This window comes from Chiloscyllium plagiosum, chromosome 22, assembly GCF_004010195.1.
Source record: "Chiloscyllium plagiosum isolate BGI_BamShark_2017 chromosome 22, ASM401019v2, whole genome shotgun sequence".
In the NCBI taxonomy this organism is placed as follows: Eukaryota; Metazoa; Chordata; class Chondrichthyes; order Orectolobiformes; family Hemiscylliidae; genus Chiloscyllium; species Chiloscyllium plagiosum.
In genome coordinates this window covers 28,202,959-28,227,471 of record NC_057731.1, presented here as the reverse complement: position 1 = coordinate 28,227,471, position 24,513 = coordinate 28,202,959, and the positions used below count along the sequence as shown (strand labels likewise).

The 24,513-nt window shown below is 40.0% G+C and overlaps 1 protein-coding gene across 1 annotated transcript in view; it reads left to right on the top strand.

Annotated features, from left to right (window-relative positions):
- LOC122561151 (C-terminal-binding protein 2) overlaps positions 1 to 22,984 on the top strand; it is a 40,069-nt gene extending 17,085 nt beyond the window's left edge. Inside the window, exons 2-5 of the mRNA XM_043712635.1 lie at positions 659 to 865; positions 14,921 to 15,135; positions 18,068 to 18,198; positions 22,948 to 22,984. Coding sequence (XP_043568570.1) covers positions 659 to 865; positions 14,921 to 15,135; positions 18,068 to 18,198; positions 22,948 to 22,969 — 575 coding nt within the window. The 3' untranslated portion in view covers positions 22,970 to 22,984. The remainder of the gene's footprint in view (positions 1 to 658; positions 866 to 14,920; positions 15,136 to 18,067; positions 18,199 to 22,947) is intronic.
- Positions 22,985 to 24,513: the final 1,529 nt, after the last annotated feature.

The following is a 24,513-nucleotide window of genomic DNA, read 5'->3' as shown; positions in this document are numbered from 1 at the left end:
ATAACCCATAGCTTTCCATCCTGAAGGCTGAGAAATGGGCAATTCTGTCACTGAGTGAATACCCAATCTGTCCAAAATACTTTTCATCTCAGCTGAACAGCAGGCTAATGGAAACTGTCTAGATTCAATATGAAGAATAGAACCACAGCTCAATAAAAGTCTGCACCTCCAGTCAATGAGTGGAGAACATGGAGATAAATTGAAGGAAACAGAATGGATTTGCTGTCACTTGAAATGCCTGATTTCAAAACAAGGCAGTGACACCAGAGGAGAACCAATGGTTCAAGTACATAAGGGAAGAATAATGAAGATAAAGAAACCTAACAGAGCAAACACAATTAATGAGTATTTTGCCTACAACAAAAGCAGAAATGGCTGAGAAACTCAAAAGGTCTGGTAGCATCTGTAGGGAGAAAACAAAGTTAATGTTTTGAGGCCAGTGACTCTTCATCAGAATAAATTACCTACTTTAGTCTCACATGAGAGTTGGGGAGTTATGGGCTGAGGGATTTCAGCATTGTTTATTTTACACAAGGAAATACTGCCAACATTTGCTTGTTATTGATACTTGATATGCTTTTTATTGCATTTCATTAGATTTAGTTTTGGCTTTCCCTTCTTTTCCCTCTACTGATGTGCTTTTCTTCCTCTTGTGCAGGGATTGCAGTATGTAACATCCCAGCAGCAGCTGTTGAGGAAACGGCTGATTCCACGCTCTGCCACATTCTGAATTTATACCGGCGGAACACTTGGCTATACCAGGCACTGCGTGAGGGAACCCGAGTGCAGAGTGTGGAGCAGATCCGAGAAGTAGCATCAGGAGCAGCGAGAATCCGAGGGGAGACGCTAGGACTAATTGGTTTTGGTAAGCTCTGTGTGATAGATCTGTGAAAGGTGAAGATAAAGCTGCTTTCTCAGCTGTTGATACAGGTTCATAAAGTAAAAATTTTAATCATGATGCAGAGGAACATCTAACTCTCACAATTGAGTGTTCATTTGCTTTTCATTATGGTTATGAAAATGGAGATATTGTTTAATCACTTTCAGAGTCAACAATCTTGATTGTTGTATTCAAATTAGTGGATGGTGTTTTCAATTGAAGTAGCAAAGGAATGATCCAATCATATTGCTAGTTCTGGACCATAAGAAAGTTCTAATGAATTAAGCGTGGCAGCCTTTCTGTGTTGTTTCTAACCCTGGCATCACTTCCCATTGGATTTGGGTTGGCAGGGAAACGACAACGGCGTTAATACTGTAATCAGGTTCCAAAGATGTCATTGGAACTCAATTTGCATATTTAAGCAAGGAACCCAGCAACTCTGAGCATATGTCCTTGGTACTTAACAACTTACAATTACAGCTGACGGCATTAGGGCAGGTCATTCTCCAGTTCTAGTTTAAACACTCCTTCCACAATATTTTCAACTTCGTATGTTTGATTCCTGAGATGGGTTTGCAATCTCATATTTACAAGATCATTCAGGCCAACTAATTTCACCGTTGTAACATTGCTCAATCATATACAACTCAGCATATCTACAGCACAAACCCTTATCTGTGCTGTTGTTACCTCTCGACCTGACGATTACAATACATTCTGGCTAATCTCCCACTTTTTGCCCGTTGTAAACTTGGACTCATCCAAGCTCTGCCTGTGTCTTAACTCTCATCTAGTCTCCTACCACTCCCATTCCTCACTGACCTTATATTGACTCCAGGTCAAGCAACATCTGATTTTAAAATTTCCATCAATATTTTCAAATCTATCTATGATGTCTGCCCCTCACTATCTCTGTAATTTCCACCTACCATACAACTCTTTGTGGTCTTTGTATTAATTTAGTTCTGGTGTATTGTGCATTCTCAATTATAGTTGCTCTACCATTGGTAGCTATGGTATTGGTTACTCAGGCCTTTGTGTCTCAAATCTCATTTTTCTCCTTAAGGTGCTTCTTGAAGCATACCCCTTTAACCTTTTGCCATCTAACCTGATATCCCCTTGAGTTTTTGTTTCACAGGTGCTCCTGTGAAGCACCTTGAGAAGTTTCATTAAAATAAAGGTGCAATGTAATTATAGGTGGTTGTTGTCTAATTCCCGGCAGTGATGAAGGATTTAAAATTTACCTAACTTTATTAGAGGCTGACATTTTTATCTTGGATATTGCAATCTAGGATGTGCCTAACCCTGTGTCATATCAGTTAATGTAATCTATAGTTGTGTTTTGTATTATTTATTATTTCATGGGATGTAGGTGGCAGGGGCAAGACCAGCACTTGTTAGCAATCCGTAATTGCCCTGGAGATAGTGATCAACTATCTTGTTGAATCAAGATGGTCGATTTAGTGAAGGTGGATACTCAGTGCTGCTAGAAAGGGAGTTCCAGGATTTTGATCCAATGACAGTGAAGTAAATGATATAAATCCAGATGGTGTGTGGCTTGGAAAGGAATTTGCAGGAGATGATGTTCCAATGCATCTTCTGCCTTACTCCTTTTTTGGTGGTAGAACTTGCCAGTTTAAAAATGCTGTCAGAGTACCAACATTTTTAAATATAAGAGGTCTCCTGTATAAATCAGAGGGTCATAAGTCTTTGGAACTAACTTTCCCAAAGAGTGGTAGAGCTGGGATCATTGAATATTTCTTGAAGCAGCGGTAGATAGATTCCTGACTAACATAAGGGAATGAAAGGTTATGAAAGATAGGTGGGAATGTGAAGTAGAGGACACATTACGATCAGCCTTATTGAATAGTTGAACATGCTAGAGGCACCAAATGCCTACTGCTGTTTTTAATTTGTATGTTCATATGTTTCTAGTAAATGGTAAATCTCAAGATGGTTGATAGTGGGGGATTCAGTGGTCATAAGACCTTGACTATCAAAGGTGTTTCTCTATTGGTCACTGGCTGTCATTTGAGTCACATGATCATCACTTGTCACTTATTGATTCAAATCTGAATGTTGAGGACAGCTGCAGCTGATTTATTGGCAGATTGGCTTCAGAATTAATTGCAAAATTTTTTAAGAGGAAACTTTGCTAATAATGAAGATTGCTAGTCTAAATTATTACTCACTTCCTACAAATCTGTTTTACGTACGTTGCAGAAATGTTTCTGCTGATCGAAAGGTTGATAGTGTTGATCTAATAGAATCACAAAATTAAATGTGCATTTATCTTAGTCTTCAAAATGTCCTAATTACATGATTGAAGTTGAAATTGACTTTCGATTTGGGAATTGTTGCCAATGTAGGGCATGGAGAAGAGAGGAAAGAAGAATGTTTTGACCTGTCAGTCTCGGGCTAAAGTCTAGATATAACGGCCCAATGTACAACAATTAATCATGAATGGGTGAAAACAATCCCCACAGCCAGCACTACTCAGGATATCTTAGAAAGTGGAATCTGACTAGGGCCTGAGTGACGTGGGCAATTACAAAGTTTTTGGCAGAATCAATAAGAAATCCAGTAAGGCAGATCTTGAGGTCAAGAACATCTTGCTCCATCTTTTATGTATTTGCCAAATGGCAAGGCAAGTTGCTCACTAGGCAGCAGTGAGTTGCCAATTCAAAGGGATAATTTCTTGTCAAATGCCTTATTAACGGACTTATTAATATTCAGTTTCTTATTTTACCAAATACACTTTCAAAATACATGTTGAGAATCCTGGAGATGCAAGTACCTAGCAACTTCAGCTTGCTGATGACTGCAAACTGCCTTCATGTTGGGCCAGGCAACAATATTGCAGGGCATGCTGCATGGGTACCAGCGGGAGGCACCCCATATCCACAAATATTGGCATCCAAAATGTGTCAACCTTTGACATTTCTCTGCTCCACTTAGAGCACGCTTCTACAGTTCAGGGCTGCACCAGTAACTTATATTGTAATGCTGCAAAAACAAAAAGGAGACTGCACTGAGAGAAACACACCAAGCTCATGAACTGGACCAGGCTGATTCTTTAGGCTCTTTGCTGCCATAACACTCCTTCTAAGCCTACCTGGATGCTCACAGCATCACTGCTTTGCATTGCCTTGTTTTTTTCTGTTTTGCCCTCTCAGCCAGAGATTTTACTTCTGACTTACCTTTCTATTTAGCACAGTCAGAAAGAAAGGAAACTTGGCATGGTTGTCAGTAGGCTTCAGTCAAGTCAAGAGGGGTAGCCATCAGTTAGGGAACTATGTCACAGCAAGTCAAAGGCAACCTCCATACTAGTCCTAGATCTTGCACATGGTTATTTAGCCACTTGGGTGGTCAAATCAGGAGAGGAGCTGAATGTCTGACAGCTCACCATTCATCTTGACTATCTCTGCCCTATTGGAGGCTGCTTTTCTTCTGGAATGAGAGAGATGCAGGTATTATGGAGCATGAAAATGGGTGAAAGAGCAATTTTATCTGGAGCAGGTGGGAAGGTGACCCAAGTGATTGAGTAAGCAGCTCATAGGGCATACAAAGTAGTGGTCTAAGAGGTGGGATAGTGACAGTGAGTGAGGGAAGATGTTGCAGGCAGTAGTGGGAGTGGTGGGGCATTAGCATTCATTATTATCGAATCCCTATGGTTGGAAATTGTTCCAACAAGTCCTCACTGACTCTTTTGAAGAGCAATACACCCAGACTCACCCCTCATACTATCCCTGTAACCCTGCACTTCCCATGGTAACTCCACTAACTTACACATCCCTAGAAACTATGGGCAATTTAGCGTGGCCAATCCACTTAGACTGCACATCTTTTGATTGTGGGAGGAAACCAGAGCACCCAGAGGAAACACACGCAGACACAGGGAGAGTGTGCAAACTCCACGCAGTTGCCCGAGGCTGGAGTCAAACCTGAGTCCCTGGCGCTGTGAGGCGACAGTGCTAACCACTGAGCCACCCATAGTTGGAGGTGGGTACAGTAGCAGATATAGAGTAAGTGTAAGGTATCAGAGACAATATAGTGGCACTTATGCTGGTGGAGTGGAGGGTGTCATTGACCTTCTTCCTACAGTGCTTGGCATTTGTCCAGACAACTGAGATTGCACTGATGCAGGTGGCAAGCTCAGACCAGCCATGATCTGGTGTTGTGGCCTCCGCTGCTGGTCTTGGGGCAAGAGGATCTCTTGCCCCAAGACCAGCCCGTCCAGAAGGTTAAAAACAATGACTGCCGATGCTGGAAACCAGATTCTGGATTAGTGGTGCTGGAAGAGCACAGCAGTTCAGGCAGCATCCGAGGAGCAGTAAAATCGACGACCTGATGAAGGGCTTTTGCCCGAAACATCGATTTTACTGCTCCTCGGATACTGCCTGAACTGCTGTGCTCTTCCAGCACCACTAATCCAGCACCCCATCCAGAAGGCAGCTCTGGACTGACGGTGCTTTTCTGGGAGCATAATGAACTTTGTAAACATGGTGCAGCTACAAGGAATGTGGTCTTTCAGTGGATAGCTGTTGAGTGGTGAGTTATTCTGGGAACATTGAGGGGTAAGATGGAGATAGAATCGAATGAGAGGAATTCCATAAGGGAGTGGTAGGCAGTTAATGAGACAAATTTGCTAAGATACAGCGAGAAATTTCGCCAGGATTTGTAGCTGAAATCCCTCTAAGACGATCTGTGCAACTTGCACTCAGCCCAAAAAACCCATAAAATTGGGCCCAGAGATAGTAATTCCTGAGTTTTTGGTCCATTAACTTAATCGGATGGAAAATTGAGGTCTGTGTAATTACAAAGAAATATTACCTGTTTCTGCCTGTTACACCACCTTTTTGTTTTTCTCAAAAATGCGCCACGTGTACAACATATTAAATGTTATCCTTTCTAACCTGGATGCTGAGATGAGTCTATGTTGGCAGTGTGCCGAAGAAACAAATCATCCAGAAGCAGTTTGCTCAAAATACATAACATTTCAAATAACCTCAGCAGGTTTGGCAGCATTTGTGGAGAGAGAAAATGACTTGACAAGGATAGGCCATATTGGACTTGAAACATTAACTCTGTTTCTCTTCCCCAGAAGCTGTTGAGTTTCTCCAGCACTTTGTTTTTATTTCAAATGTCCAACACCAGCAGTATTTTGCCTCTATTTGCTCAAATTACATAGCTGTTTATAGGTCACTGATGTCTGGCAGTGACCTCTGCAAGATTTTGTGTAATTAAGTATCAACAGTGGTTGATGTGAGTTTTACATTTGATCAAGTGCTGTCCAGTTATTTTCTATTCAGATTGAACAAAACAGAAATGTGTATATTGATCACTCAGGTGATGTGAGAGCCTGGTCAAATGATTCTTTGTTTTCTTCCAGAAGGTGCACAGGAAGTGTATTTCCATGACTTCCTAAGGAACTTTCAATAGTTTGTTTTAACCGGTTTTGATAACAAACTATATTTGGATAAATATGCATGAATACAATGCAGAACAATTCAGAGGCAAAAGATTGCCTAGATATTGACTTCCCCTCAAAACAGGAAATGAAGCAAAGGAACTCTGGTTCAGTAGTTCTGTTTAGTGAAATTATCTAAATTTATCACAATGGTAAATGAGCTTTCAGTTTATCTACAATTAGAGGAATACACAAAGGAGATGTCATTTGAACTACTTGTTAAATCTTTAAATATCTTCTGGTAGTTCCTTTATTTTCGTGCAGTGAATAATATTTCATTTTTACTTGAACAATTCTGTTTCCTCCTGTCTGTTCCAGTGCCCTTTTTGTTTCATGGCTGCTTTCAATTGCAGTGGCTGGAAGAGAGATTGCTTAGAATTGTAACCTCCTCCATCACAGGACCTTTGTACTATTTTATGGAGCAGCCAGTAAGGGGATGCTGGCTACAGGACTAAAATTACAGATACTTGCCATCACCATTTTCACAGCATGAGATATCCTGAAAAGCTGTTAACTGACAACTAGCACAACACATCACATATTGTTTTGACTGCTCAGCTCTAAACTTGACTGTGATTTGAGTTGCATTGTGTTTTCTTTCCTTCTGATTCCATTTTTGGAAGTGATGTGGGATGATTTACTAGTTAGTGGTGCTATATAAATGGAGGTGATTATATTTTTCCATGTTTTTAATTGTGTGCAGCCTGTTTATTGTATTGCATGATTGTTTTAAGATTGTGTGGTATGTTAAAGGGGACATCGGTTGTGTGCAGTCTATTTGTTGTGCAGCACACCATGTTCCAAATTATTGTGCTGCTGAGCACCCACGTAGCCAAGAGTGAATATTAGTTATAAGGAGTCAGACCAAATCATTGTAATTCAGGTTCAGTGTTTCTTTAAATTGAATGAAAGGGCTAATAAAATATTAGTGCAGCAAATCTATTTTGTAGTTTCTCCATCATCTGCTTCTAGAAATGTGACACACAAACGATGATAGGAATTCTGTTGTAGATTAGAATTTCGCTGACTAATCATTTTGATATTTAATTATCTTGATAATCTCACCAGTATCCAAATACTGAATGAAATTAACAGTTCTGACAGATCGCAAATAAATGTATGTTGAGTTTTTCACACCTCAGTCATGTTTATAACACCAATCTTGTTGACACTAATGGCTTGCTGACTTTATCCAAGAAAGTCTAAGCCGTACAGATCACAAAGAGGCGAGTATCAATCTCCCATTTGCTCTGGTTTATCCGATCACAGACAGATAAGTATTAGACATGTGTTAGTTGGTTTAACCCTTGCTGTGAGGAACATAGGAACAGGAATAGGCCTTTTAGCCCCTTGAGCCTGTTCAATCATTCAGTAAAATGAAGGCCAATTTGCAAATTTTGTCTTTGCTTCAGTTTTCTTGATATCTTTTGATGACAAAAATCTATCAATCTCAGGAGACATGGAGTTGAAACTTTTTGTCTTGCATTCATCCATCTTAGGATGCAAGGAGCAGTCTTGACAAAATAGCACCAACCTGTACAACACAAGAAGGGGATGCTCATGGTTGGGCCAACGTTGGCTTGAAGACACAGCAGGAACAGCTGACTGTCAATTTTAGTTCTCAGATTCGGCAGGTACATTCTGATGAGTCAGGATATTGCCATGGGATTGAAGCCAAGATCGCAGTCTCCAAGACCCTCCTTTTCCCCATGGGAAAGATGTTATGGTATGCAAGTTCTTTTTGCTTCCAAAAAGATGATCCTGTGTGTTCATGTATGAAGCTTGTAACATGCACAAATGTGTCGCAATGCATACCTAACTGATAATAATTCTTAGCACAGTAAGGGTTATTTAATTAACGTCCAATAGCAAAGTCACAAATAATATTAGGCATGATGTTCTGAGACTTGCAACTATGAGTTGGTTGAGCATGCAGCCCCTAGGAATGATCTATAGGATGTGTTGTTTAATATAGTCTACCAGTTGTTGGGATGTACAACCTACATAATTGACATCACACCAACAGTGGAACTCCTTTATTACATTACTCATATGCATGGTAAACAAAATATCTTTTTGGCTTGATGGCAATGTTCTGTTAGTGGGGAAAAGCACTGGTGTTTTTATTGCAAGTAGCAGTAAGAGAGAGCCAGTTTCACTTGACATTTTTGAGAGACCTTCCATTTGCAAGGTAATCTAAGATTGAGTACCATTCAGATTTGGTGGCCATTGACCTTTTCATGAGTTCTGCAATATATACAAGTGCAGATCTAGTCAGGGCAACCATTGTCATGCAGGATAGTTTTCATATAATTAATCTCAACGTCATTCTTACACAGTGAGGAGATGGGTAGAACCCTATTCATGAGGTTGCAAACAAGATTGATCAAGCAGTCCATGTAACTGTAGGAATACCAATAACCCCAACCATTCTCCAGTGAGCATATGTCTTCAGTAGGTAATGTAGAGAACCCTTTAACAGATTTCTCACCTAACACGTTGAGAAAAGGAGCTCATTTGATTGCTTTTTTGTGGAACATTTGAGCACAGGACGGAGTTTTATTTTATTAAGCTGTATCTAGAAATTCTTTGCCTTTGTTGATTCAAATATTGCAAACATGTCATCCAAATTTCGGGACTGTGCATGGGGAAGTAGGAGGCCACTGGTCATTCTGTAACAGGACCTCCGGCGACAGATGGTGACACTGATGAAGGGTGTTGAGCAGATGTACAGGATCTCCACCCGCAGCTAATAATGGGAAGGGAGGACAGCTGAGAAGGTGAATGGATTCTGGCTAGACAGAGGAAGAGCATCTTTGGTGGTGAGAAGGCTGATGGGAAGGAACAGGAGTCTGACAAAGAAATTCGTCAGCCCAACCTAACCCATTCCATGTACCTAGTATAAATAGTTCCTTGTTTATCCTTAATTTTCCTTTTCTGTTTGTCTTGACCTGAGGCTGGTTCTATTTAATAAAATGAAAATCCCAGCCTTAGTATTGATGCTCCACCCTTGCAAATCCCCCACCCACCATCACCAGTACAAAAATCCCCTCCCTCTGCTTTCAAGAGCACTGTTGATCTTGGTGGGATAAATATTTATGCATTGTTAGGTTGTTAACTAAATCTGACTCAATATTAGTTCTAAACTAGACAGCTGTGAGATGTAAGAACTGGAATCTTGCCCTCAGGGTGGGGACAAGGTCACACTGACAGTGAAGTGGGGCAAGCCCACTCATTACAACTGAGGGTCACATTTTATATGCGGCAGATAACTGATTAGAGGTAGCTGCTGGAAGAAGAGGACAACATGGAAGCATTTAGCCTCCCCAACCTAGCAAGTAGGGTTTGGGAACAATTGGGCCAGTCAGACAGGTCCCTGTTTGTGTGTGATGGGTGCCAGGGAGGATTGGCAGCCTCATTGGGGCAGTTTCGCATGGGCCAAAGTGTGCCCAACCAGGAGAGTCATAGAGTTCTTACAGCACTGAAAGAGCCCCTTTGGCTCATCATGTGTGCACCAGTCATCAAACATTCATTGAGGCGCATTCTTTTTTCCAGCACTTGCCCTGTAGCCTTGTAAGCTATGGTGTTTCAAGTGCTCATCTAAACATTTCTTAAATACCTTGTGGATTTCCCGCTCTGATAATCTTTCAGGCAGAGAGTTCCAGACACCCACAATCATCTGAGTGAAAAATCTTCTCCTCAAAACCCTCCCCCACCCAACCCTTCCCCATCCCACTCCCACGCACACACCCAATCCATACCTTAAACTATGTCCCTTGATTATTGACATCTCTCCTAAGGGGAAATGTTTTTCTCTATCAACTCCATGTTTATGCCCCTCAGAACTTTATGCACTTCAATCAGCTTCCCCCTCAACCTTGTGACTGCCAGGAATTAGCTGGCAGTTTCTCTGCATGACAGGGGCCCACCCATTGCTGGTCAAACCCTAATGGCTCTGGAATGTAACCTTTACTTGGTCCCTTGGCAGTAGAAGGGCCACCTTCTTCAGTAATAGCAGGACAATGTGGCAATGAAGAAAGACGCAGGGATGCCACTGCGCGCACACCCCAGAGTGACCAGGAATCTTGCACTCTTACTGCCTGCCATTGACTTGCTGGAGGAACTGGCAAGCTGACATTCAGCAAATCTGACTACATTATGAACTCTCCTGCCCTGCCCATCAGATCACTGAGTGGAACTCGTACCAAGTAATTCTGGCTCTCTGACATGGATGCTACCAACTGGACCACAAGACCTTGCCAATGCTGGCAGCACCCATTTAAAGTAAACAGATTACTGCTGATGTTAACCAAAATCTATGCTGTGAAACCTTTTAAAGAGTTGTGACATAAATGATGTAATTTTCCAGTGACAAGAATGTTAAATTGTACATTTAAACATTTGTCAAGATATTACATGTGCTGATGTTAAAAGAAGTGCTTATATTTATAATATACCATTTAATAAGGAAACATGTACAACTGTTTGAATTGTAGTTACTTGCTTGCTTACTGGCTTGTCCATAGAATATTGAATAGAATGACTTTGTGTCTAATGACCTAGTGATTATACTGCAGCTGTTCTTCTTTATCTGAAACTCTTCATTAAATGTGTCAGGACCCTCTGCTCTAGCTGTGACAGTTGTCCTAGTCATGCCCAATTAAAAATCCATTTAAACATAAACTGCCATGACAACAAGTTACAATATTGATATCATAGTGAACAATGTATTTCATGAAATTGGAAAAATATTCATGTGTCTCAAGATGAAATGTCAGAACTGATCAATTTGTTGGGAATATGATGCAAATAATAGATTGAAACATTTTGGTGTATTGTTCATCTCTATATTCTGTAGGTGATGAAGTGGTCATACATATAGAATTAAAATCATAGAATCCCTACAGCGTAGCAAGAGGCTATTTGGCCCATCAAGTTTCACTGACCCTCTGAAAAGCATCCCTCCCAGATCCAATTCCCCTACCCTATCCCTGAAACCCTATATTGCCCATGACTAATCCACCTAGCCTGCACATCCTTTTGACTGTGGGAGGATACCAGGACACATGGCAAAAGCCCATGCAGACACTGGGAGGATGTGTAGACTCCACACAGACAGGCTTGAATTGAACCTGGGTCCCTGGTGCTGTGAGGTAGCAGTGCTAGCCTCTGTGCCACCCTAGTGTGACTTGAATATGACTTGAAATTTTGGCATTAAATGAGCAATGTCTCAAGACTTCTAACGTAAATTAGGTATTTGGCATTGGAGATTGGGGGTTTGTATTGTAAGATGTGTACAGAGCTGGATAGTAGCTGTAAGAGGATAATTGTGGGTCCGAGGGACAGAACAAAATCACTGGCTTCTTGCTACCTCTGGTCACCTTGAAGTGTTTTTGTTTTCTTTATACTTTGCTTTTAAATGACTCAACTTTGGAAGAGGTGTAGTGCTATTGTCTTTGCACTATTGCCATTAACCTGCAGTTATATACATGCCCTTCATAGTCAGGTGAAAAAGCTGAGTTGCAAAATGATAGAATTATTTAATTAACTGTTTACTGTACCAAAACATCTGTCTGAAGTTTAATATCCTGTCTGCCAACTATTGAGAAAGTTTCTACTTTCATTCATCTTAGAATTATTTTAGTTACAAAAATTGATTTAAGGAAAAATAAGGGAAGCTTGATTCAGTAAATACTGAGTTGCTTTTGTGATGTGATTGAACTTATGTCTCCTAAATGTAATGTAGACAACATTTCAGCTCCCTGCTCAATAGAATGATTTCAGCACATAACAAACAGTAAATGCATTTTTAATTTGAGGCACCCATCCGAAGGGGCCCCAGAATAATTTTGGCATTTGCTGGCAACATTTAAAATTAACTTGCACCTTTTAAATGGAAGGTGCATTGTGGCTGGAGGCATGTGTTGACAGGAACTGAATCTGACTTGGAAAAGAGTAACGCAACACTGGGGAGAGTTAGCTTCAACTCTGCACTAGAGGTCTTGGTGAAAAGGAGAGTTATTTTGTAACTGCATGGGGTTCATTGAAAATACAGTGGGAGAAGATTACCAAAGTCAGTGTCTAACACCAAACCCAGTGAATCTGGATGGAGTAGTACAAGGGATATGGTGATCTCAAATGTGTGGTCATAGTCACTGAATCGATTTTCAAACATCATATCCTACCAAATGCATAACTAGTGTACGCTTCCTATTAATCACGACTCAGAATGGCACTTATAGTCTTTATTGCACACTCACTCATTTAGCATTTCTGTATTGTTCTCACATGTATCTCACAGCTTGCATATATTGCCAACTACTCAACCATGTCACCTGAACAGATTGCACAGCACTCTCACACTTCCCACACTCTGGAAGACAAAATGGTGCGTAGCCAATAGTAGCTGAAACTAATTGGAGGGGCAGGCGTTCCTCCACATTTAGAATTAGATTTAATTGCCACGTGTACTCAAGTACATGAGTATAGTGAAAACTGTACAATGTCACCATTCCTCTTAGGTACAAAGGTATCTAGAGTACAAAATCTTAGCTTCAAATTAGAAAAAGAAACCAAGTTAAAAGTTAAACATCGCAGTCCATCTTAGTCTTAGATGGAAGGGATAGTGCTGTTCATCATTGCGGCAGATGTGTCAACATGTAAAATGTGGAGGTTAAATTAGTTGTGGAATCTATCCATGGTGAGAAATGACATGTGTACTGCCAGAGAAAGGCTAAGAATAATAGAGATTTCAGGTCATTGGAGGGCAAGGTCACTAATGGACACTGCTCAGGGGATGTTTGGAGGCCTTTGGAGCAGTCTACAGGAAAACATTGCCAGGTAGGCACAGCTATATGTTTGATGTGTTGGGAAACCTGCAAAGGGAAGGCATGCAAATATTAATCCAGGAGCTTGGAGGAGTCCAGCACCAACTTGGTGCAGAGAAGTTTAGAGCTTTGGAATCTCATCCTTTCCAGCAAGGTAATGGTGACTACCTCCATGTACGCACATTTGGACCCAACTATGATGCAGCGTCTAATGGCCTTTGTTGCAGTTTCTGTTATAGCACAAGTAGCAACATCCAATGTTGCAGTGGATACTGGGACAGCTGCCATCATGACTGGGGTTTGCATTGTACAAAATGGACTTCAAGGATCCATTCACCAATCTGCCCTTCACTATTTTATTATCGAGGCAATGACATTGGTTCCATTGAGCACAGACCTGCTGTCCTCCCAAGGAGGAAGAATGTGTCTTCATACGCCTAACACTCCTCCAGTGCCTTCTTGTTGCCTGGCAACCAGTGGGAGATCTTACTGAGGACTTTTTATAATTGTTTTCAGATAGACAAATTACTCCCTCAAACAACCTGAGCAAAATGGTTTCATTCTGACTGCTGTTCTCTCCATTCCCTTTTCCAACAACTTACCCTGATCTGTGCAGCTTCAGTTCATTTTTCCACCCATACTGTATTATAAGGAGAATACCATGTTTGAAAAGAACAGATTTGACAGAAGCCTTGATATCAACCAAAAAAATCATTTTGTACCTGCCACTCCACTGCCTGTAGAACTTTGCAAATTGAAACAACTCTACAGAAAACTAAAAATTGTAAAATGATAGCAACAGTCAAAAATATTAACTGCCAACTAAAAGGCCTGATGGCAGATCCACAAGAGGGTGATAAATAAAGTGGTCAGCTCACCAAAGGTGTCAAGTCAGCGTTGCATTCTGATTTACCTCATGATTTGCCTGCTTTTCACACTCTGGCAGGGGCCACTGAACGTAGAAATGCCCTCACCAATACGGCACATTTATGCAATTAGCCCAACATATGTACACCCATGCTACAGCACTATTTTAGATTTCTACACATCCTGTAGCACCTGTAAAAGGGTGCTCATGAATCCAGTTTCTCAGATATATATTTTTAATAACTTATTCTTTCTCATGTTGTGTTAGCCACATAGACAAATGATATCTGTAGGCATCTTCAGGACTTCTGCTTGTGCCAATATCTGATTGATTAGGCAGCAAATGGAAGCCTCGTCAATTATCTATTTTTAGTCAAGACAATATAGTTGGGAAGATACCAAAACTTCCTCACAGCAGGAGCCCTGTAAACATTTGTTAAGGCCGACAATCATTCTAGGCTTTCCTGGGCCAGAATCTGAGGTTCCACAATGTTGCTGGCAATTCTCCCATGTTATGGACGTCTTTGCGCTTGCTTGTGTTTGGGACAATTAGAAGTTTCTTTGTACAAGAATACCTGCACATATAATAAAATGGTTATTATCCCTCAAAGATCTCTCTGCTTCTCCATGCTGCTTTACATTTTTCCATTAAATCTACTACTTTGGCTAAGCCTATTCTAAGATTTCTTTATGTGGCTCAATGTAGAAATTGATAACACTGCTATGTAGTTCCTTGGGATGTTTTTATTATGTTACCAGTTCATTATAATTTATAAGTTGAACTGAAGTACTACATTGGTTACATTATACAACTGATACTGTTGTTCACGTCACCATCACGCAAACCCTAAAGTTATGCTCTTTGGTCTTTTGCAGGTCGTGTCGGTCAAGCGGTTGCTGTTCGAGCCAAAATTTTTGGGTTTAATATAATATTTTATGATCCATACTTGCCCGATGGTATTGAGCGATCTCTAGGCGTACAGAGAGTTTATACCCTACAAGATCTGCTGTACCAGAGTGACTGTGTGTCATTGCATTGCAATCTGAATGAACACAACCACCATCTTATTAATGACTTCACCATCAAACAGGTAATTCCACTTTAATCCTCGCTGTAGGCTCACACACTTTTTGGGGTTTTCTCAATTTCTAGTTTTAGTTTACAATGAAAAATAATGCAACGTCAGCAGGGGAAAGGTAACTAGCTCTATTAGACACAGACACAGACAATGGTCACAGCTAAAACCAATGGCATTGACATCCCTCACTCTGCCACTGGTCTTTTTCTCCAGTTGAAAGCTGAAAGATAAGAGTAGTCCAGTCCATGCAGAGGGGATTATTGGAGCCAGTGTTTTACAATTACTCTGTTCCTTAGTTCTTGTTATTAAGAGGAGACTCACTTTTGTGTAGTGTTTTTCAGAACCAGGCATCTTAAGTACTTTATAGCCAATGAAATACTTTTGAATGTAGTTAGTGTTATTATGTAGGAAATGTGGCAGCCAGTTTGTTCATGGCAAACTCTCACAAACAGCAAGGTGATAATGAGCAGATCATCTGTTTTTGTGATGTTGACTGAGGGATAATTATTGGCCAGGATATCAGGGAGATCTGTCCTGTACCATGTCAAAGTAATGCTAGGTTTTTTTTAATATCTACTTAAGCAGACATGATGGGGCCTCAATTTAACATTCAATCCAAGAGACAGCATCTCAGAAAATGCAGCTTTCCCTCAGTACTGCACTGTACTGCACACTGGGATGGCAGCGGTGATTTTTCATCCTTCAGCATGGGTGGGGTAAGGTACTGTGATTCAGAGCAAGAGTGCTATCAACTGAGTCAGGCCTCAGTGTCCACAATGTTATGTGAGCAACTGAGTGTTTCAGTGTGCTATCTGGACTTTAGTGTGAAGCAGAATGAAATGGCAAGAACTTGCCACGTGACAATTTTATAATCTTAGATCAACTTTGGCAAGAAGGAAGATCAACAGATCAAATTTCTCAATCATGTCCTGTGTCCTTATCTTGGCAACAAGTTTGAAATTAACATTCTGAGAGGATTAAGAAAGAGTCACTTATTTACTCTCCGTAGCAGCCAATGGGATGAGGCCCAAGGGGAGAAAATATCTTTCAAATAATAATGAACAGGATATCAATTATTTAAGATGTTTTTGAAGATGATGACATGTTATTTTGCATTCTTTACCATTTTTCTTCCCTTTGTTTTATTTACTTTTTGATTTAACAAATTTTCCTGATGAATGCCATATTTAAATGGGAAAATATCATATGACAAGATTGTATTTATTCTGACAATATAAGAAATATGAGTAGGAGGAAGCCGTTTAGCACCTGGAAGCAGATCCACTGTTCAGTAAGTTCAGTAAGATCATGGGTGATCTGATCAGGGCCTTAACTCCACTTTTACATCTGCCCCCTTTGTAACCTTTGACCCTGTTGTAGATGGAGAATCCATGACCTTGCCTTCACAGCTCTTAGGGGTAGATAATTCCAATGATTAGCAACCCTCAAAGAGAGGAGATTCCTTCTTATTGCTGTTTTAAATGGGATACCTCTTATTTTGAAACTGTAGTCCCAAGTTCAAGATGGCCCCAAAAGGAGAAAACCACTGTCTAACCTGTCAAGCTCCCACAGAATCCTGTACATTTCAATAAAATAACTTCTCATTTTTATAATGTATCATGAGTATTGGCTCAACCTGCTCAAACTGTCGTCATAAAAAAAACCTTCATCCCAGGAATCAATCTAGTGGGAGTTCTCTAAACTACTACCAATGCAAATATATCCCTCCTTAAATATGCTTAAAGTATAAGATTTGTAATATTTTTAAAAATTGCATTGCTATGGGCTAGTATCATTAGAAGATGAGGGGTTTCTGGGAGAGTGAGCAGAAACCAGATGGTATCTGCGTATGCTAATTGAGTTTCAACAATCTAGAAATTGAAGTTGCCAATTTATTGATTATTGGTTTAGCTGTTACCACCTGAATTCTGCCAGAACCATCCCCCCGGGACTAAGTTATTCACGAATAGGTATTTTGTTCCCTGTGTTCTATTTAAGGAAGAGCTTACATTTATCTCGCACATGAACCCATCATTAGGATATCTTGCACCTAATGAATTGCTTCTAATAGTGTTCATTAACCAATTTAAAAAATAATGAATTGTTTTTGCCTTTTGTTATCCTTTTCTTTCAAATTATATTGACTCCTGCTGCATGTACATAATTTTCAAACGGCAATGGGTAATATGCCACTCTGCCTCAATTCTTTAAGGTGGAGTCTGGTCCTATCTGAATATCTATTTTCCAGCATGAGAAAAGATACTTCATCCCAACAGCTGTCTTTTTCTTCCTTCGGGTCCCAGTACCAGTGAACACACATTGCTGTGTACTGTAGCTGTCAATCCACTGAATTAGTTTCGCTTCTCAGAGCTGACCTCTTTTTGAGTTGCATTTTTAATCAGTTTTACAGTGGGTTTGATAGAAACTATTATTGTAAATCTAATTTATTTTCATACCTTATTCTTGTTTGTATGGAAATATCTGGACCGTATCAGACGGAGTCTGGAATATTGCTCAAAAATGACTGCAGATTCGCGATATTCGGAGAGATGTGGCAGTGTCTGTATTTTAAACCAGTTGAGGTCGAGTAGGTTGTTCTACACTGGAGAGCCTCTCTTGTAATGATTCCATTACAAAGCATGCACAGTTATTTTAGTCTAGCTCTTTATTAAGTGTGTAAAATTACAGCATAACAAAAGCCTTGCATCAAATATTGCAGAATTTCTGCTAAAACCAGGTGTCATTTTTTTCCTGTGGATTTGCTTTGTTTTATATTAAACTGTGATTTAATTGACTTATTTATTTTATAGTTGTTGAGGAATTGTCATGACAATTTTCAATATCTTTTGTGAGGTACTGCATTTTGCCCTGACTGACTCCAGAAATTCTTTGAAGACAATAAAGGAAGAATAAACTTTATTTTTTCTTCTTGTTTGGCCCACAGATGAGACAGGGAGCATTTTTGGTAAACACAGCCCGAGGAGGATTGGTTGATGAGAAGGCTTTAGCTCAGGGGCTGAAAGAGGGAAGAATACGAGGTGCTGCTCTTGATGTTCATGAAAGTGAGCCTTTCAGGTAAGATGCAACAACAGTTCAGCAAACCTCGATACTTTGTATGAAGGTGCAGCACATATCGCGAAATGCCATTATAATCCGTAGAAGCCTGACTTTACCTTGATATTCTATGAAATAGTTGTCAAATTGCATGATGGGTAACAGAAAAATCCACATTTTGATCTTGCAGAAGCTGTAGCAAACAAATTAGTTATGGTATAGGCAGTAAACCAGTTGAGTGTCACTAAAAGAAAAAGATGAAAGTTTTGTATTTTGCTCTTATGAGTTTTTAGTGTGATTAGATTGGATAACAGGAATCTGGGTGTCCTTATACATGAACTACCAAGTTAGGATGTATGTGCTGCAAGTAATTAGGAAGGCCTGTGGACTGTTGACAAGAGGGATACAGTAGGTAAGTCATACTACAGCTGTACAAGGTATTGGTGAGACTTTACTTGATCTCCTTACTTGAGGGCATATATTTGCACTGAAAATAGCTCACAGAAAGTTCTCCAGGCTGATTCCTAAAATGAAAAGGTTTTTTCATGAGGAAAGGCTGAGCAGATTGGGCTCATCATTATTGGTATTGAAAAGAATGGGGATGATCTTTTCAAACATAGTACATTCTGAGTGAACTTGACAGGCTAAATGTTGACAGGATGGGCAAGTTTAGAACTTGGGAACACAGTTTCAAAATAAGAGGTCTCCTGTATAAACTAGAGGTGAGAAATAGCAACCCTGAAGTAATTTCCTTAACTAAAAAGTGGGGAGAATGTGGAACTCGAGCAGAGGAGTGGGGGAGCCAGGCAATAATTTGTTTATTCTGTTTTGGTGCATTTTGACCTTTGGAAGTCGGTGTATTGATACATTCATCATCACTTTCATTTTAAACCGTATTGAGGAGAAACAAACTTTAAATTAGCAGAACAAAACCAAAAATTACTGGAGAATGCTAATTGCTTGCAATTATTTTTTATAAACAAACTACAGATGTGAGACTATTTCCCAATACATTATCTTACACCAAATAGTTAGGATTTTCATTTTATAAATGGAGTATGGGAGATTCATTTATAATAAATTAACTAAACACTGTATTTATAAATTGTAAACTAAAAGATTGCATTATAATATATGTATATATATCTTTGAGTAATATAAGTATATATACACACACACACACACACACACACACACACACACACACACACACACACACACACACACTCTTTAGTATTTATGTATTTTTTATTATTTGAAGAAGGAACCCCGAATATAAATGATAGTGTTACTATGCAACTGCATCACCGAATAAGTGAGTTAGTGAAATTGGAGAAAATTCCAAAGTTAGCCTCAAAAACTCAAAGTGTGCCCTGCCTGAAAATCTCAAAAAAAAGAGTCCTTAACAATAGCAATGTTTTGAACCCTGCCACACAGGAAACGTAACTGTGAAGCAGAATGGTCGTCAAAAGTTGCTGACCTGAAAGAAGGGGAAGCAGTTCTGATGTGAAATTGATGAAGTCTAATGAGTCCTGAAGGCTGTGAAATTCTTAGTGGAAAGATGAGGTGCTGCTCCTTGAGCTTGTCTTAGACTATTGCAATATGCCAAGGACAGAGTCCTGAGAAGTAGTGGGCAGAGAATTCAGATGGCACATGGGTTCCAAGATCTACCACTAGAGCATGATAATAACCTGTCGATCTATGACCCTTGTTGCTCCACCAAGATCCGGTGTAGAGATCATCAGACTGGCCTCTAACAAAATACATTGTTCAACACATTTTGGACGCAGAACAAAAAAATTGATTATAATCATTTGATAGCAACTTTTCTTTAAAAATTGTACAGATTTTAGAAACCTTATTTCGAGCACTAAGCTGTCAACTTCTAACAAAACAATACAGCCTATTAACTTTTTTGAAAAAGTGCACACATGATTGCATGATTTTCAGGGTCTTTTGTTGTTATTCCTTGACCACGAATTCATACTAAGGAGGGTTCATTGCTGTTTGTTGGTTGATAGAACATAGAACAATACAGCACAGAACAGGCCCTTCGGCCCACGATGTTGTGCTGAACATTTGTCCTAGCATAAGCACCTATCCATGTACCTATCCAATTGCCGCTTAAAGGTCACCAATGATTCTGACTCTGCCACTCTCACAGGCAGCGCATTCCATGCCCCACCACTCTCTGGGTAACGAACCCACCCCTAACATTCCCCCCTATACCTTCCACCCTTCACCTTAAATTTATGTCCCCTTGTAACACTCTATTGTACCTGGGGAAAAAGTCTCTGACTGTACTCTATCTATTCCCCTGATCATCTTATAAACCTCTATCAAGTCACCCCTCATCCTTCGCCGTTCCAATGAGAAAAGGCCTAGCACTCTCAACCTATCCTCGTACGACCTATTCTCCATTCCAGGCCACATCCTGGTAAATCTCCTCTGCACCCTGTCCAAAGCTTCCACATTTTTCCTAAAGTGAGGCGACCAGAACGGCACACAGTACTCCAAATGTGGCCTTATCAAGGTCCTGTACAGCTGCAACATCACCTCACGACTCTTGAATTCAGTCCCTCTGCTAATGAACTCTATTACACCATAGGCCTTCTTTCAAGCTCTATCCACCTGAGTGGCAACTTTCAAAGAGCTATGAACACAGACCCCAAGATCCCTCTGGTCCTCCACCTTACTAAGAACCCTACCGTTAACCTGTATTCTTCATTCTTATTTGTCCTTCCAAAATGGACAACCTCACACTTGACAGGGTTGAACTCCATCTGCCACTCCTCAGCCCAGCTCTGCATCACATCTAAGTCCGTTTGCAGCCGACAACAGCCCTCCTCACTATCCACAACTCCACCAATCTTCGTATCGTCATCAAATTTACTGACCCACCCTTCAACTCCCTCTTCCAAGTCATTAATAAACATTATAAACAGCAGAGGACCCAGAACAGATCCCTGCGGAACTCCACTTGTAACTGGGCTCCAGGCTGAATATTTAACATCTACCACCACTCTCTGACTTTGACCGGTTAGCCAGTTCTGTATCCAACTGGCCAAATTTCCCACTATCCCATGCCTCCTGACTTTCCGCATAAGCCTACCATGGGGAATCATATCAAATGCCTTAATAAAATCCATGTACACTACATCCACTGCTCTACCCTCATCCACATGCTTGGTCACCTCCTCAAAGAATTCAATAAGACTTGTAAGGTAAGACCTACCCCTCTCAAATCCGTGCTGGCTGTCCCTAATCAAGCAATGTCTTTCCAGATACTCATAAATCCTATCCCTCAGTACCCTTTCCATTTCATTGCCTACCACCGAAGTGAGACTAACCGGCCTGTAATTCCCGGGGTTATTCCTATTCCCTTTTTTGAACAGGGGCACAACATTCGCCACTCTTCAGTCCCCTGGTACCACCCCCGTTGACAGTGAAGTCGAAAAGATCTTTGCCAATGGCTCTGCAATTTCCTCTCTTGCTTCCCACATAATCCTAGGAAATATCCCGTCAGGCCCGGGGGACTTGTCTATCCTCAAGTTTTTCAAAATGTCCAACACATCTTCCTTCTTAACAAGTATCTCCTCTAGCTTACCAGTCCGTTTCATACTCTCCTCTTCAACAATACAGTCCCTCTCATTTGTAAATACTGAAGAAAAGTACTCATTCAAGACCTCTCCTATCTCTTCTGACTCAATACACAGTCTCCCACTACTGTCCTTGATCGGACCTACCCTCGTTCTCGTCATTCTCATGTTTCTCACATGATGTACTGTACATCTCTGAACTTGGAATTTGTTGGTGTTTCATGAAAGTAAAATCTGATCTATTGAAAGTGTTATGTATGCCTTCAACATTATACTTGAGATGTATTAAGTGCAAACTACTTTTTGCACATACCACCAAATTTTCAACATGCACTTCATGGTAAGTTAGGAAATACGTTCTTTGTAAAGAAAAGAACAAGACATTAAATATAGCAAATCTAATATTCATTTGTAAGACTGGAGGTATTTATGCCTTCAGATATAGTTAATCTTAATTATTGGCTCTGACATTTTGTGTTCAAATTGAGTTTATTTACTTTATAGTGTCTAGGATGTAATTTGACTAGGATGTAAATGAAATGTTTGTTAAAAGTGTTTATAAAGATTACAAATGTTCACAACAAATCATTAATTTATCTTTTCTCTGAAAAATTGGAATTTCTTTGCCACTTTTGTTTTCACATGCCCCTCATTTATGATATCTTTAAAATAAAACCTACCTTTTTGGAAACTGAGCAGATTTAACAATTTTGATTCCCTTGCCTGTTTCTTTATAATTACTTTGTGTTATTGGCTAAAGTGACTAAAAGTAGAAGCATTGTATTAAGTCTCAAAATGCTTGGATGTTAATCATGGATACACACAAATACTTCATCTGATATTCTTGACTCAATCAACTTGACTCACTATGAAGAAAACTAACTCAGATTAATTTTCCCACTGAACTTAGCATACTTGCCACAACTAATTAGGTACACTGATTTATGTTATCCAAGTATAATAGTTAATGCAAACTATACACAGGTCAGTGAGCGACATACTGGTTAATTATATCCACATACATAGGTTATTAATAACACACTGGTTAAAGGCATCTAGTCACTGGTTAATGCTATCTTTGTACTCACTACTTAATAATGACTATTCGTTAGAGTTTCCTCTCAGGTAGTGGTGTTCTGTTTAAAATTTAATTCTTCTGATTGTTCCACAGCAGTAAATATTGGTCAGTGTGATACATTCCATCTGCACAACTACTCAAGATGACCCAGTTATTTTTAACGTTATGTGAGAGGCAATAAAAATCACTAATCTAGTCTGCAAGTTAACCTGAGGTGAATAAGCCTTGATTGTTTTGTACAGATTTGCTGTATGAGCATCCAGTTTTATTTTCTTTTTGACATTTTGTACAACTCCAATTAAGGTTTTAATTTGTACTCTAACATGACCAGAACAGTTTGATGTTATATTCTGATTTCAGCTGTGACATTTAGTACCTAACTAACACTTCATATGCACTAAGAATATGCTAGAAATCTGAGCAAGACACCTTCATGTAAAATTACAGTTTCGTCTATCTAGGATCAGTGCAAAGATGATGCGGTCAACTTTTGTTAAAATATACATACTGGAGGAGAGGTGGTCACAGTGAGGAATGGAAGGAGAGACCAAGCGTATTGGTGGGGTCAGATGATGAGGTGAAACTAATGATGGTAGGGGTAGTAACCATATTAAATTGCAGTGGTTTTTAGACAAGCTGAAATATTGTCAGAGGGGTGGATTTTTAGCGGGTGGTTGGTTACACAGTTAAAGGAAGTGCTGCTGTTCATCCTGCCAACAGCTAGCGCTGTAAAGGCACTAACCTCATCAACTGTCTTTTGTCTCCTTTAATTTGCCAGATCTTCTGAGGCCTGGGGAACCTAGCCAACTGTAGTTAAAATAAGAGTGCCTATTAAAATGAAGCTGCACAGCTGAATTAAAATATATAAGTAACTAACCCATTTCCTGCAAGGTACATAGTCCATCCCTCATCCTCTCCTTTATATTACCAGAAATTGGAGAGTTTGAGGTAGGTTCCTATTAAATAAATCTTCGTTCAATCTTTCGCCAAGTTGAGAATATGTAGAAATGACCACAGCATGCACACCACAAAATAATTTGACAAAAAGGCCATGAACAGGTGTTAAACCTTCAATGTATATGACATGAACCGAATGCCAGTTTCTGATGTCTACTGATCAGCTTCACCAATGTAATGATGACATATCAGAGAATGAGCATTCAAGGGTTGCCTGTCATTTTGGACCCTTCCATGCCTGCTTTATACTAGTCACCTGCAAACCGTGTGGTTAAATTTCTAGACTTAGTACTGTTAGGAGTTTTTCAAAGCCATTTTCAATGAAGGCAATTATGATGAGCACTTAGAGACATATAGCTGTACAGCACGGAAACAGACCCTTCGGTCCAACTCATCCATGCTGACCAGATATCCTAAATTAATCCAGTAACATTTGCCAGCATTTGGCCCAGATCCCATAAACTCTTCCTATCAATATACCCCTCCAGATGTCTTTTAAATGTTTAATTGTGCCATTCTCTACCACTTCTTCTGGCAGCTCTTTCTATACACGCACCACTCTCTGCCTGAAAAAGTTGCCCCTTAGGTCCCTTTTCAATCTTTCCCCTCACCCTAAACCTATGCCCTCTAGTTTTGGACTCCCCCACTCCAGGCAATATCCCTTGGCTACTCACCCTACCCATGCCTCTCACGATTTCATAA